The following is a 16,624-nucleotide window of genomic DNA, read 5'->3' as shown; positions in this document are numbered from 1 at the left end:
GAGTTGTTTTGAAGGGCCTTTGATGATGGTTGATGTCATTTTGTTTGCTTTGGCTGGAGATTAATTCTGTGGTTTTCTTTATGTTATTATGTATGATAGATGTTAATTAGCAAAGTTATGTGTTTGATGAGATTAGAATTTGTGACGTTATGTGTGTGATGGGTATTAATTAGTGATGTTAATTATAATTTAATTTTATGTTATGTAGTTGACTTTTTTATTTTTACTTCAGATATTTTAATTTTATGGTGTTGATGCTGCTGGATTTATGATATGTATTTTGCAATTTTTAGATTTATGTTACTCTAGGGATGTTTTTCATTTTGTTGTAAGTTGCCATGGATCTTCATGGAGCTGGTGACACATATCCAATGAATGAATGAATGAAATGCCAGCCCTGTGGTTTGGAGAGTGATTTATAAGGCCATCTGATCCTAACCCAGTGGCTTAATTGTAACAGTGTTGTTCTTTTTATAGTATATTTTAGAATAATTGTGTTTTTAACACATCTTTAACAAAAAGATTACACTCACTCTTAGCTTTTGAATTAATGAAAGGATAATTTCCAAATAATTTAACATAACACACAGAGAGTAGGGCACTCGGCTCACCTATATTTATCTCTGAAATATTGGAAATACTGGTTCTTTTTTATTCTTTTCCTAAAAGACTCAATTTGAAAATAAATCCAACAAAAATGCTGCTTGTGAAAACACTTTTGATTTCTCCTGAGAAATGAAAATAGTCATGTCTTATTTTACAAAAAAACAATTTTCTGTTTGAAGAGTTATCCAGTAGAGGTCAACTTCAAAAATTAAGCATGAAAGCAAAGATCCAGGTCTCTAAAATTGTCCATCTACCAGTCCTGAACATCAGGACAGTAGCTTGAACTAGCACAGGAAATAAATCTTGGACCCCTGTGCAGAAATGCTTCGTTTTATTGCCATGACTATAGTAAATATTTCTGAATATACATCTCTACATAGAAATAAGCATATATCTACTTTATACAAATCTGTGATTTCTTGTGTATATAAGAGAAAGATGGGCTGCAGAAATTGCTATCCTAAATGAGAACAGCTGCCACTTTATTGCCTCTATCTTTAAAGACTGATCTTCATCTGCAGCAAGAGAAAAAGACTCTGCTTCAAGTGGCATTTATGAGGTGCAGATCTCTGAAAAGCTACAGAGGGCATTGGAGACCACTTTGGTAAAACCTTGTCTTCATCAGGCACCAGGTTTAACCAGCATAAACTGGAAGTTACAATGACAGATCTTGTGTCTACAGCCTCTCCAGAGATGGAGATATCTAATTCAGTGCCAATGTAAGATCCATTGTCAATCCAATTGTCTTTTGTACGGACACTCTATGGCTTACTTTGGCCAGCTCTCCAACTGGATTTTGCTGCAGGTGGGAAACTATTTCAGCTGGCCCATGGCTGTACTGGGAAAACAGGAATAACTCAAAAAACATCAAACATTCAAATGGCCAATGTTTTTCTGCAACCGAGGTTTGGAGAGTTCACTATGTTGCTTTACTTATAGAGAATAGTTCATTTGTCTCTAGTGTGATAGTGTCATTTCCTACTCCATAATTCTACCAGCATCTGCTTGTATGATCTGTGCAGACAATTTTGTAAATTCAAATAATTTTATCCTGTTTGTTTTCCTGTTTCTCATAAGAAAACAAATCTTAACCAAACAAATACTCTGGAGTTCCTTGGTTTATTTTATCCAAGGTTTCAGTACAAACATGTTTGTTCTAGTTAAACTCTTGCCATATCCTTTCTTAATTATATTCAACACCTTCCCATGAGAACTGTGACTGAGGTTATATAAATAGCCTGCTTGGGTCCTAGTTTCGCTCTTGAGGTTGTCGTGCCCTTCATTCACATAGCACATCATTAAAGAGGAAATCCTACCACATTTATTTTGCAGTAGAATTATTTATTGCGACAAGAATTACCTACAAGTGAACATACATGGGAACTGGATTATACCAACCTTCACTCATAAGGACCATAAGATTATTTTGGAAAGCCTTGAAGCATATATTGTTTCATCCAGCAGTGCGAAAGCATTGTCCATAGGAAAGGTTGCTGGTCTTCATTCCAGCTCTCCTGAAATCTGCTGGAGAAGTGCATAGTGCTAAGAATGGAAAGAGGGAAAGGAAAAGTCAGAGAGGGGAGTGTTTGAATGAATAGAAGCAAAAGTACCTTTCTAAGTGTAATGGAATGCATGGGTAACCTTTAGGAAAGGGAAGAGATGCTGCCTGGGAAACAATAAGAGAAGAGGGACAGGAGCCTGCAGTCCCTTAATGTTCAGAGAAAAAAACTAAGGAAGGATCTGCTCTAACGGAACAAACCTTTAAAATTGGAGTGTGGGAAGTTGATATTTTCAAACTTGCAAGATCTGTCAATGTAGCCTTATAATAAAGTAGATTTAGCTTATCTAATCATGTTCCTTATCTGGTTTATGTGGCAAGGTTGACACTATATTTGGAACTTCACTGTTCAGGTGAGGCAGATGGCTACTAAAAATATTGTTTTAGTGATGATACCTGTTGCGTCCTTCGCGAAATGGCAATGACACGAGAAGCAGTTGTAGTTCTCAGGAACTTCTTTATTTCAGTTCAGCATACTGGTTACAAGACGCCAACACCGCCCAAAACTCCCGGCCTCTTTTATAGGCCATTCCCGGGTCAATCTGCAACTTTTGGCGTGCCAGCACCTGCGCATGCGCACAAATGCTGGCGACAGCCTGTCTGGTCCCGGGCAGCTTGCACCTGCCCGGGACCATTTGCAATGCCCCGAGCCTGCTTGCACAGGCTCAGGACATAACACCCCTTCCCCCCTTGGCTAAGACTATTGATCATGCCATAATAACACATAACCCATTGCCAATGTAGTGCCATACTACCTAATGCCAGGTATTTCTCTTGCTTCCATCAGACTCAGTGTTCTATTTCCTTTGTGTACAGGAATGTTCTCTGTTAACTCTGTTTTGCCAATAGAGTTACAAAATCTTCTAAATACTTAGGAGATCTTCTGGCTCTCTGTGACCTCCTAACTTCTGGGTACCTGTTAAGTACCCCTTGACTGAGGGGTGAGGCGTACCTGTCCCCCCTATTACACCCTGGTGGTTCCCAAGGACTGCTCCAATGCCTGGCCTGCTTGCTTGCCCACCGGGCTCGTCAGGCCAGGGCTTCTTTCTTTGTTTGACCTGGTTGTCCTGCCTAGCTGCAGGCTCTCTGGCCCCTCTAAGTGACTGTCACTGTTGGGCGATTCTGTAGAACCTCCTAGGTCCATCCAAGACCTGTCAGGAGGTTGTCTGTCCCCTGGTTCCCGTTCTGTCCCCGGGCTTGTGGGGGTTTCAGTGCTGTCCCAAAACTCAGTTGTCCCCTGAGTGAAGTCAGAGGTGTTGTAGTCAGGATTTGGTTCCTCGACCACCTCCCTGTATGTTTGCCCCCTTCTAGGGACAGGGATCGTGTCGGGCCAACTAGAAGGAGTGTGTGCCAGCTCTCTTGCGGGGTATGGTTTGTTGGGATGCTCCCAGGTATCCTCCCTGACTGGAGTACTGAGTGATGCGGGTGAGTAGTGATTATGCCCCCAGGGTGACTCCCTGGCTGGAGTAGGCGTTGATGCCTGATATCTAGTTGAGCTCCTTAATTCCTGTTTGGAGCACTTGTGGAATTTTGGGATGAGCTGTCTGTAGCTTCCTCAGTAATGATGGGCAGCAGCCCATACCCTTCCCTTTGCCCAAAGGGGTCCCCCTTCCCCCCTGCAAAAGACCCAGGAGTCTCAGCGGGAAGATCCCGTCTAGGGCGAAGCTGGTCGATGTGTCGACGCAGGACATGACCGTTGTCCAGGGACACCTCGTAAGACAGAGGACCTGTGACCCTGGATATAGCAGTGGGGACCCATGAATGACCAGGCCCGTAATTACGAGTCCAAACCGGGGCACCCACAAGTAGTTGTCTAGGTGCCCTGGGGTGTGGGAGAGAAGAAGGCAGTCTGTCCGGATGCAACCGGTCAAGCTTGGTAGTCAGTTTGCGCCCCCAACAAAGTTCAGCTGGGCTCCTCCCCGTAGAAGTGGACGGTGTAGTGCGATAAGAAAGGAGGAAGTCAGCCAACCTGTGATGCCAGTCTCCGTAGGTAATTTTCTTCAAGGCATCCTTGGTGATGCGAACCATGCGTTCAGCCATACCGTTGGTGGACGGGTGGAAAGGTGCAGAGGTGGCATGATGAATCATGTTAGCCTGTAAGAAAGCTTGGAATTCGGAAGAAGTGAATTGAGGGCCGTTGTCAGACACGAGGACGTCTGGAAGCCCGTGTGCAGCAAAAATCCCCCTCAGTACTTGAATAGTCTTTGCAGTGGTGGTGGAAGAGACAGGTACAACCTCAAGCCATTTTGAATGGCTATCAACTAGGACCAAGAAGAATTGACCCTGAAAGGGCCCAGCGTAGTCAATGTGCACCCTAGACCATGGAGACTGTGTTTCCTCCCATCTATGTACAGGAGCTTGGGGCATTTTGGGGCGCGAGCGTTGACAAAGGTGGCATGCGTGCACCTTAGCTTCAATGTCTCTATCTAACCCAGGCCACCACAAATGGCTGCGCGCAAGCGCCTTCATGCGTACAATGCCAGGATGACCCTCGTGGAGGGAACCTAAGACCCTAGTCCTCATTGAGGTAGGAATGACAACTCTGCTTCCCCAAAGCAGACAACCCTGGAAGGTGGACAACTCGCTCCTTTTGGACCAGAAGCTCTGAAACTCAGTACCAGGACAGCTCTCTGGCCATCCAGATAAAACCCAAGAAAGGACATGTGAAAATGTGTGATCTGTGCCTGATTCAGCGGCTACATCCCTGGCATTTAATGGAGACTCGGGCAAGGCCTGAATGGAGAGAAGATTGATAGCTGGTGCAGGGTCAGCTTCTATTACCGGCAGGAGTAACCTACTGAGGCCATCAGCATGGCCCATTTCCTTCCCAGGTTTGTGAAGTAAGGAGAAATCATAGGCAGACAGAAAGATAGACCATCTTAGCATTCTGGGGGAGATGATTTGGGGAGTTTGCTTACGTGTGGTAAACAGTCCCAACAAAGGCTTATGGTCAGTGAAGACCGTGAAATGCCTGCCATATAAAAAATCATGGATTTTTTTAATTCCAGCAACAACAGCTAAAGCCTCCCTGTCTATTTGAGCATAATTACGCTCAGCAGAAGACAAGGTTCTGGAGTAATATGCAACAGGAACCTGAGTTCCATCTGATCTGAGGTGGCTTAGTACGGCTCCCACCCCATAAGGAGAAGCATCACAAGCGATGCACACAGGAAGGGATTCATTGAAATGTGCAAGTACACTGTTAGAAGTGAGTAAGGCCTTGACCTCATTGAAACTTGCTTCGTGTTTTTGTGACCACTGCCACACTGCCTGTTTGTCCAATAGCCTGTGAAGAGGCTCAGCTACACTAGCCTTATGTGGGAGAAAGGAATTATAGAAATTCAGAAGGCCCAGAAAAGCCTGTAGTTCGGCCTTAGACTTCGGCCTAGGAGCATGCATAATAGCATTCAGTTTGGATTCAGCAGGGTGAATCCCAGTAGCATCAATTTTGAATCCCAGAAAATCAGTAGAAGGCACACCAATTTTACATTTGTCCTTCTTAAGTTTGAGGCCCGTTTCCCTGAACCTTAGCAGAACAGCCCTTAATCTCTCAGCTAAATTGTGTGTAGAGTCTCCTGCAATTAAGACATCATCAAAATAGGGGCAAACCCCTGGTATACCCCGTAGTGTGTTTTCCATTACGCTTTGGAAAATTCCAGGAGCGACATTTACTCCAAATTGTAACCTCTTTACCTTGAATACCCCCCTCTGGGTCACAATGGTTTGAGCTACAGCAGCATCATTATCAACAGGCAGCTGTTGATACGCCTGAGCTAGGTCAAGCTTTGCAAAAAGGCGCCCCCCCTTGAGGGAGGCCAGAATATGACTGACCACAGGGACAGGATAGGCATGTTGCTGCAATGCCTTATTCAGAGTGCATTTGTAATCAGCACAGATGCGAATGTCTCCATTTGCCTTGAGAGGCGTGACAATGGGCGTTTCCCAGGGACTGGAGTCGACAAGTTCTAGAACTCCTTGCTGAATCAATTTGTCCAACTCCGTGTCAATTTTACCCTTTAAAGCAAAAGGGACCCTTCTTGCTTTAATTTTAATGGGAGTGACAGTGGGGTCTAGCTTTAGTGACATGGGGGGTCCTTTGTATGTGCCCAGCTGGGGGCTGAAAACATCTGCAAATTCTTTGCAGACTTCTTGTATGTCAAGTGTTTGCAGACTGTTGAGCCCTGTGACGTGTATTCCCAAGGACTCAAACCAATCGAGTCCTATGAGATTCATTCGTTCACCCCCTACTACTATTAGATCTAGTGGACCTTCAAAATCCTTATACTGTACGTTAAGGGTGGCCTCCCCCTTAACACACACTCTGGAGTTTTGAAAATCTGTTAACACAATGTCGGAAGGCCTCAACTTGGCCTGAGTTCCGCTGCCAGAACAAATCTTCCTAAACGTATGCATGGAAATGATTGAAAGTGTAGACCCCGTATCCAGTTCCATAGCCAATGGAACCCCTTGTAGCTTCACCTTAAGTGACAGCTTTTTCTTAATGGGCTTGTGTGTGCCTGTCTATAGATGCTTCTTCGCGAAGCGCAAAACCCCACCCTATTTTGGCTGGGAACCCTGGTACCTTTCAGGCGCAATTCTTCCTGAGGTTGTACCTTCTGACGGCCCAGGCACACAGCTGCAATGTGTCCTTGTTTTCCGCATGCCCTGCAGATAGCGGAGCGGAACTTGCAGTCGGTTCTCTTGTGGCAACCTCCACAACCGAGGCACTTGAGGAGAGCTGAAGAGCTTCCTTTCTGTTTCCCTTCCTTCGTGGGGTAGAGATGGTCTACTTCATCGTCAGGGTCCTCCTCTGAGTTCCTTTGGACTCCTTCCTGGTGCATGGACGTAGCGTCTGGAGTGCTTCTGATCAGCCGCATGTTCTTGATGGCGCCACCCGCTGCCTCTTCTGCAGTAACCTCTCTCAAGGCATCTTGGAATGATAAGTCTTCTTTGGCAAAAAGTCTCTGCTGTAACTCCCTATGCCTTAGTCCGCATACAAATCTATCTCTCAGTCGTTTTTCGAGGTCCTTGAACTCGCAGTGTTTAGCGGCTTTTCTCAGCGCGGCAATGTATTCCTTGGCCAATTCTCCGGGTCGTTGATCCCTCTGTTCGAAGGTGTGGCGCCACACGATGACGGACAACTTGGGCTGGAAGTGCTCCTTTAGTAGCTTTTTGAGATCTGTGTAGCTGACAGATTCTAGAGGTATAGGTGCTGCTATGTTCTCAGCGATTTCGAATGCGTCTTGACCGCAAACGCACAGCAGGGTGGCAGCCTTTAAACTATCTTCCCTTACTTGATTTACCTTGAGATAGTTTTCCACCCTGGCTACGTAGGACTCCCACCTCTCCGGATGTGAGACGTCGAATTCCGAAAGCCTTCCAATTTTTGCCATTTTGTAGAAAGGAAGGATCTATCAGCCAGCCTATCCCCGATGCTCGCTGGATTGGCGGGTAGCTGCCGAGTCAACGCCGTTCCTGCCGCTCAGGACTCACTCGGGTAAGCTTACACCTTTCTTCTGTTGATGTAAGGCATCCCACCTTCGTCGCCAGTGTTGCATCCTTCGCGAAATGGCAATGACACAAGAAGCAGTTGTAGTTCTCAGGAACTTCTTTATTTCAGTTCAGCATACTGGTTACAAGACGCCGACACCGCCCAAAACTCCCGGCCTCTTTTATAGGCCATTCCCGGGTCAATCTGAAACTTTTGGCACGCCAGCACCTGCGCATGCGCCCAAGTGCTGGCAACAGCCTGTCTGGTCCCGGGCAGCTTGCACCTGCCCAGGACCGTTTGCAATGCCCCGAGCCTGCTTGCACAGGCTCAGGACATAACAATACCTGCTTATGGAATGCTTCCTCAGAGAGTCTCAATCAGCACCCGATTCATCCATTTATTGGTAAAACCATAGTATTCATTATGCTTTTAAATGCTTTCTTTTTAGTGGCATGACATTTCTTTAGAATGAGGTGTAGTGCTTAAACAGACATTTAGTGTCCTTCTAAGCTGTTGTAACTTTGAATGGTTATTAAATGAACTGTTGTAAGTCAAGGACTACCTATAGTATATTAAAATGTTCAACATATTTTACATGACACATTATATTCTTACAGCAAATCTAAGAAACAGGATTAGCAGTGCAGAACTGACAGGTGCCAAAAAAACCCATCAGATCACAAATTTGTCCTCTGACATTTTGTAAACAAATAACATTTTCTGAAATTTCACAAGGTTTTGACATTCTTGTATGAGCTCTTGCACAAGATTCTAGCACCTGGTCTTTGGGAATAGGAAACTATTCTGTCATTGAAATGTTCCTATTCCAGGCACTGCTGTATATGAAACGGTCAAATCTTTTGTTCATCTAGACCAGTCTTCAGCATCTTACTGAATCCGAGAATTTCTAGTTAATGTGGCAAGAACAAGTTCTGGAAATAGTTGTCCAAATACATAAAGGATACTAGACTGAGGATAGCTGATCCAGGCAGAATTGCTAGTCTTCTAGTAGAACTCCTAAGACATTGGGCAGAAATATTTTCCAACATTGCAACCTGAAATTCTTTTTAAATGGATATGGAAAAACAAAAGTAGTATGCTGAAAGCACTTACTGCTATTTTTTTACAGGTAGATTCTTTACAATGTAATTTTCCTCAGACTATTATGGCTAAAGATGCACAACCAGAGTTTGTATATATATCTTACACTGTGTGTACCCATCTAAAATAGGAATCTGGGATTCACTGCCAGGCTGCATGCAATTCTCTGGGTCATTTTGTGCAGACTTTGCCTTCATAATTAAGGCCAGAGATGGTTTGCTTTATGATCACTATAGCCATTGCTGCAATTCCTCTTTGCCCTAGCTTTAGATTGAAAAATTCAGCTCAGCCAGGACAATCCAAGAATGTGACCCATATCATGTGAGTTTCGCATGAAATGTGTGAGACTCACAAGTGAGCCATGTGACTCTCATAACCAGGAAGAACTGTATCAGCAATGTTGTTAGCAATGGGAAACAGATCCCAACTTGGCCCTACCTCTGACATTTCCTTAATGTGGGGCTAGGTGTGTAACCACTCCTCAATTTAGTCTGCCTAGATGCAAAGCAATGCTTTCCCACTCTAAAGCTATATCAGACAAGAGTGGTATTTGCAATATTGTTGGGGGGAGCAGGTTCTGACCCTGGCCATGGCTATGATAGCCTTGCTCTCTCATTAATCCTCATGTGGTCTTCATGATTATGGGAATTTGGAACTCTGCACTACGAGTTATTCTTAATTTCAAGAATGAAGTAAGATATTGGAAGTTTGTTACTTGACGACCTTTCTTACTGAGGATCTACATAATGGAACAGAAAGCTTTAGTGGAAAATAATTACTGAAATATCCTTATATAGAAAATTGCTACAGATGGAGATAACATTCTCCATTCTATATTTAGATCATACCAGGTTTTTCTTCAAAGAACAACTTGATAATTGAACAGAAATAATATATTTTATTGGTTTTTAAAACTAAACATAATTTTCATCACCGTATTTGATGAATCTAAAATACTAAGTTTTAATACTTTTTGATACTTTTTCCCCATCATGCTGGTCAGCAAAGGAAAAAAAAGATTCAGGAGGACAGAGAGGGAATTTTAGCAGCTCCAATCTTATTTATTTTTGTAAAAATATTTATAAGCTGTTCCAGTCCTTACAGACTCTGGGCATTATACAGCATACAATGCAAAAAACACAAAATGATCCATAATAACAATGGCAGTCAGCTAACTATGATAATTCCCCAAACAGCTTTTAGGCTAAAAGCTTGCTAGAACTTTACTGTAATTAACTTTTCCTAAAAGCAAGGTTGGTTGGTGGTAAAGTGAAGACTATATTGAAGCCCATAACTCAAAAAATCTCACAAAGAAGGAAGAGACTCTCAACCGGCTACAAAAAAGGTTCTAAAAGTTCTTTTTATTCCCAAGACTTTTTATCATGTATATGAAGCTTTTGCATGAGATCCAGTGGTGGGATTCAAATATGTGAACAACTGGTTCTCTGTGTGGATGCCGCTTCCAGAAGTCCATTCTGGGCGCGGGCAACAAAAAATTAGCTACCAGTTCTGCCAAAATGGTGCAAACCGGCTGAATTCCACCACTGATGAGATCATATTAAGATTTAGAATGAAGTATCATCAATATGCTAGTGACATGCAGCTCTGTCTCTTTTCATCAGATCTAGGACCGGCAGTGAAAGTGTTGAATCAACATTATGGACTGGGTAAGGCCAACAAATGGCAGCTCAGTCCAAATGAGCCAGAACGCAGTTAGTGGAAAGCTTATTATCTGTCCAGCACAGTGGCATTCAGCATGTTCTGGAATTGCCTGCAGGCCTCTAAGTAATTAAGTTTATAGCTTGGAGACCTTCTAGAACTTTCATGGTCATTAGAGGCCTAAGCATCTACTGTGACACAGAGTGCCTTTTACCCCAGTACACTGATCTGCCTGTTATCATCCTTGTTGGACAGAGATAACCTTGTACAGTAATTAGTGTCCTAGCAGCAACACATTTAGTTTACTTTAAAGTATTTACATGTGGGCTTGCCCTTGAAAGTTATCCATATACTTCAGTTAATATAAAATAAAAGTGTTCTAAATAGAAATGAGCATTATAAACATATTAATCTAGTTTTATAAGAACTTTTCTGTTCATCTCTGATCCTAGTTCAAAGAGGTGGTATTAACTTACAAAGACTTTCACAGGTACAAACTACAGTATCTGAAATCTGGGGCTTCCCTTGGATGCATGGTTTCTGTTCAAGGAACAGGTGGTAGCCATGGCCAGGAGAGCTTGTACATTAATTTGTTGTGTAGCAGTAGTTCCCATTTGAAGATCAGGAGGCATTAATCACAATTACTCATGCTTTAGTCAACCCCCCCCCCAATTGAATCATTGCAACATGCTCTATGTGAGGCTGCCTTTGAAGAGCTTTTGGAAGCTTCAGCTAATCAAGGGTGCAGCAGCATATGTAGATTGGGCACACTGCAGTACACCTATAAAGCACCACTGCAATGAGAACTACACTGGTAGCCAGTGAGCTTCCAAGCACAATTCAAATTGATGGCTGTCATCTTTAAAGCCCTCATGGCATGGGACCAAATTAATCTGCAGTGGCATTCACCATCTCACCAGATTTGACAGAATGGGCATAGTCCAGGTACCTTCAGTGAAACAATGTCAATTGGTATGTCTCACGGAATGCTCCTTTTCTGTCATATTACCTGCCCTATGGAATAGCTTCTTTCCCCAAACACAACAGTCCCAAGTCTATTAGTCTTTCACAAGTGTCTGGCTCTTTCCCCAGGCATTTAGTCCAGTATGTTCTTTGGCGGGGGGCAGGGGGATGGCTCTAATACAGGTGTACCTGATCAGTCTTGTGGTGCTTTAACTAAGCCTTGATGGGGTTTAATTTGTTTTTTCTTTTTCTTTTTTAAAAATTTTCTTATTTTGTTCATCACTAAAGTTTTTTTTGAACAGATAGGTGACCATATACATTTGTTGGATAAATTCATACATAAATAAATTAATTTCACTAAGTTCTTACATGTACACTAAGACCTTCAGAGCCTTGATATTGGAACCTTTCCTTGTTGATGACATCAGTGCCTAGCCAAAACAACTTTTTCAGTGATAGTCCTCTAACTCTGTTTTGCCTTTCCCAGCAAGTATTCCCTTTTATTGCATTTTAGCAAGTTAAAATACATTTTCAATTTGTATGCTGTGAATAAAATATGCTAACTTCAAACAAAAATGCTGTAAAAGCTGTTTAAATGAATATGTTTTTATTGTTTTATATTAATGCAAACTGTTCTTACATTTTTATTTTGCAATTTTAATTTGTTATGAAGTCTCCTGGAACAATCTGTTTTTGAATGGTGACATACCAAATTTAACAACAAATAAATATAATGGCTCAAATAGAAGTTGGAAGACTTGTACACAACAGTTGGTGATAGCAGATTTAACATATTTTTAAATCCCCAAATAACTTTCACCAATATCTAAGCAGAGTGCGTGGCAGCTACTTAAAAAGCCTGCACATCTGAAGACTCTGTGAAATAGTAAAAAAAAACATTCATGTGCACTCATGTGCATCTGCCACACATCTAGGCTTTGTTCTCCAGCAGATATTGACAAAAGTTGTTGGGAAATGCTTGTTGAAAGCTTCATTTTCCATAGGACTGTCAGACCTATTTTCTTTTTATTCATATTATAACCAAATGCTTCCAGGATCTGTTAGATATATCCAGACTGAAATCACAACATTGAAACAGGCTTTCGTGTTCTACTTTGACAATGACTTTTTTCCCACTTTCAGCTCACAACTCCAGTTTTCCCAATGGTCATCAAATTAGGACATGCTCATGCAGGAATGGGAAAGGTAAGGAAGACATTCTCACATGAATATGATAGACCAGAGTCTCTTCAGTCCAATAAGTCAAATTTCTAAAATCTTTGTTTCAGCCTTTCATCAAAAGAGGTAAGTCCATATATTGATTGTGTTGGCCAGACCATATGAAAGAAACAGATGGTTATTATCTAGAATACAGGATATAGATAAGATAAGATAAGATAAGATGAGGTGAGGTGAGGTGAGGTGAGGTGAGGTGAGGTGAGGTGAGGTGAGGTGAGGTGAGGTAAGGTAAGGTAAGGTAAGGTAAGATAAGATAAGATAAGATAAGATAAGATAACCTTTATTGTCATTTTTTTTTACTGTGGGCACAACGGCACACATCAAAAATGAAATTTAGTTGCCTGCTCTCAAAGTGAAACACATACATGACACACACTTAAACATACTATGAACAACATATGTATAGATCCACATCCCTACATATATGTAGCAAATAAATATTAAATACTGTCCATCTTGAATATATAACGGAAGGAGGAAGCTTGAGAGTTCACAAGGTTAATGCTGCATGGAATGAAACTATGGCTCAATCTGTATGTTCTGCTACGGATACAGATTTATTGAAATTAAAAAAAAACATTTACAGGAAATATAATGTGATGAGAGCAGATATATTTTATTCCAGGGTAAATTCACAAAACCTGGAAACATATCGGAGATAATTGTTTCACAGGAAAGCTATGTTCTGTCTTTCATTGTGTAAGCAGAATTTTTAATTGTAGAGCCTTTAGCAGCAATACAACAAAATACCCTTGCTTTTTTCCTCTTTTTCTTGCACATATATCTGTGTGCATTCAGTTTTAATGAAATAAAGCAAAAATAAACAGTAGGATATCTGCTGGCATTGAAAATAACGGTATCTTATTACTGAGAATAATTTTCAGACACAGCTACAAATGATTATTCAGATCTGGCTCAAGTGATAGAAAGTTGTTAGGTCATCATTTCTATAACTTAGTTTTTTGGCCTAATAAGCCATTTTCCCCAGAGTTCTATTTCTATATCAGTATCTTGTTTGTTCCAAGGCAAATAACTTGAATTTGAATTTAAGTGGCAATTTATTCATGAGGAGAAAGTTAAAACCTCTTCAATCTAACAAGCACTTTCTCTGCTTGGCAACAAACCTTGTAAGAAATGAATGCACACATATATACATATACATATACGTATCTTCTTCTTCTTGTGCCATATCCATTATCAGACGTTGATCACGTTGACGATCCTGTTTTTATCAGCAGCTGCACGAAAAAGTGCTGCTGAGTTTTGTCCAAACCAGCCCCTTAGATTTTGAAGCCATGATGTTCTTCTTCTTCCTGGTCCTCGTTTGCCTTCAATCTTTCCCTGCACGATTAAATGGAGTATGGCGTATTTTTCTGGGTGTCACATCACATATCTGAAATATTCTAACTTTCATTTTTTAATTGCTTTGATGTTTTCCCTTGGTTTTTCCAGGCGGCTTATCTCCTCCTCATTTCTGATCTTGTCAACCCAGCTTATATGTAACAGCCGCCTGTAAATCCACATTTCAAATGCTTCTAGTCCAGTGGTGGTGAACCTTTTAGAGACTGAGTGCCCAAACTGCAACCCAAACCCACTTATGTATCGCTGGATGCTGGGTGGGCATGCCCACTGGGTGGGCGTGGCTACATCAGTCACAGCAGACTGGGTGGGCATGGCCATGATGGGTATGGCCACCTCAATGTTGCTCCTGAAGAGGTATGCCTGTGGGGGGCGGGCAGGGTTGGGGGAGATCCAGGGGGTCTCTGGCAGGTGGGGTGGTGGGTAGGAGGCTTGTCCTGCAGTGTGAGGTGAGACGAGGGAGGAAACAGGGTGGGGATTAGGGTTAGGCTGCCACTGCTTTCCCCCCAGGACAGAGCACCCTGCCGCAGCCCAGCAGCAACAGCAGCAAAGTTTGTCCTCCCCACTCAAGCGGCCACCAGCAGCTCCATCTGAGTTGAAGAAAAGCAGAGGCGCAACAGCGGGATTGCTCTCAATAAGGTAGGAGCACACGAGCGAGCAACACACCTGGCTCTTATTGTTTGAGAGTAATGCGCTGTTGCACCTCAGCTTTCAACTTGGATGGAGCCAAGGTACCCAAGTTGCTGCACTGTCTGCCTCTCCCTCCCCCTCCCCTTTGTGCCTCGGGCCGGCATTGCCAGCAACTTGCTCAGGTGCATTAGGCTGCTGCCACCAAGGAGAAGAGTGGTGAGGTTTTGAGCCAGCTGGCCGGGCAGGCAAAGAGTAGGTCAGGGGATGGTGGCTGGCTGGCTGGGAAGGGGAATCATGGCTGCTTGGGGAGGGATCTGCCAAGCCTCAGGACAGCGGCATTGGCAGCTCCCCCCACCTGGCCCGTTTCCCGAGCTCCCTCAGCGAGTGCCCCATGCCCCTTACCGTCAAGTTTCCATTGCACAAGCTCCCTGGAGCTGAGGAGAAGTGCAGTTACTGTGCCACCAGGTGGGTCTGGTGGGCAGCGTTGCCTTCCACTTTTCCTGCTATGGCATTGGCTGCTGGTGTTGCCCTCCTGAGAGGAGGGCGCAGTGATTGGTTGGCAGCCACGCCACAAATGTGGATTGATCATCCCCAAAACCCCACCAGCGAGGCACCGAAGCCCCACCGAAAAAAGCGGAGCCTGCCAGCCCGCATCAGCCTTACTCTCCACAGTGCACTGCAGCTGATCAGAAGCACTGCCAAAAACAACGGAGTTTCTTTGCAAGCCTGCCTAGCCTGCATCAGCCTTGCTCTCCACAGCACACTGCAGCTGATCAGAAGCGCCGCCGAAAACAGCAGAGTCTGTGTGCACGTGTGCTATGTGCTCACCCATCAGCCGTACTCTCCATGCCTCAATTGGAATTCCAGCAACAAAGTTTTATTTAAAAAGAAGCATTTGCAAAGGCTTGGTAAACTGAAACACACGTAGGAGTTCAGCCACACCTTAAAGAGCTGTTTGACACATTTTTATATCCTACCTCGACGTAGATTCCCACCTCCCCTATTGCACTCAATGCCCCTTCCCTAATCATCCAATAAACTAACTCGGTTCACCTAAAACCACTGCCCCCTCCCCATGTTCCAGGAAGCCCCTTTGTGCATATCCTATCTATCGCCATCTAATTTTCTGTCAACAAAGCTCAATTCTTATAATTATCTCTATATTTGTTTGCGGTTATACCTTTGCTACCTTAAGCTCTAAACTTTATCCTCAGTTTTTGTATTTCCTCTACTTGCAGTTTCAGTTAGCTAGCAACTTCTGCTTTTCATATTTGTATGAAATTTACTTGTCAGGGTTTATGACTTTCAAATGGCTTCTTCTATCAACCTTTAGACTCATTAGAAATTTCTGATTAATAATCTACCAATACTTTTAAATTTAATGATATCAAGTTCCCTGTATTTTGAGGGGCAGGTTTCTTAAGGTCAGTTTACATCTAATCAAGGATTATTGTTTTCCAGCACTGGTATGTTCATCAAGAGATTCAGCCAGCCCATTTCCATTTCCATGAGGCAACCTATTTAACTATCTGCCAGTCTTTTGGCAGATCTATACACTTTTTTTGTTACCTTATGCTTATGCTATGTTAAGTATTTGCCATTTCATGCTTTTAACTATACAACTTTTAACTTCTGCATTGTCCAAGTTTCACAACCATATGTCATCACGTCAATTGATTGACTGATTAAGCAATTCCATCTTTTAGGGTTGATGTATTGTTTTTGAGCATGAAATTGTCCAAGTGCTCTTCAATGTAGTTCAACATTTCTTCTATAATATCACCTTCTATGGTACTTTTTTGACTGAAGGGCAGAGAGAGAGATGATTTGTTAATGCAATGTGTATTTATTTTATCTAATGCCAACTGTGGATTGAACCGGCAGGCAGGAACTTTAAATCTACCTGGCAACAGATCAGGAGTTCAGAGCAATTTAGAAATCAGATAAGTTCCTGTGTTTGGCTGTCATAGCCAAAGTTTCCTGCTGTGCAACCCTTGGAATTCTAAAAGCCAAAAAAA

General features: G+C 42.8%; 1 protein-coding gene across 1 annotated transcript in view; it reads left to right on the top strand.

Moving 5' to 3' along the window:
* SYN3 (synapsin III) overlaps positions 1-16,624 on the top strand; it is a 227,151-nt gene that overhangs the window by 171,182 nt on the left and 39,345 nt on the right. The window contains exon 7 of the mRNA XM_039363924.1: positions 12,522-12,584. Coding sequence (XP_039219858.1) covers positions 12,522-12,584 — 63 coding nt within the window. The remainder of the gene's footprint in view (positions 1-12,521; positions 12,585-16,624) is intronic.

This window comes from Crotalus tigris, unplaced genomic scaffold (assembly GCF_016545835.1).
Source record: "Crotalus tigris isolate CLP2741 ecotype Arizona unplaced genomic scaffold, ASM1654583v1 scf7180000019630.4133010339:1179603, whole genome shotgun sequence".
NCBI classification, from domain to species: domain Eukaryota; kingdom Metazoa; phylum Chordata; class Lepidosauria; order Squamata; family Viperidae; genus Crotalus; species Crotalus tigris.
The sequence above is the reverse complement of the archived record's forward strand: the minus strand, read 5'-3'. Positions and strand labels throughout refer to the sequence as shown.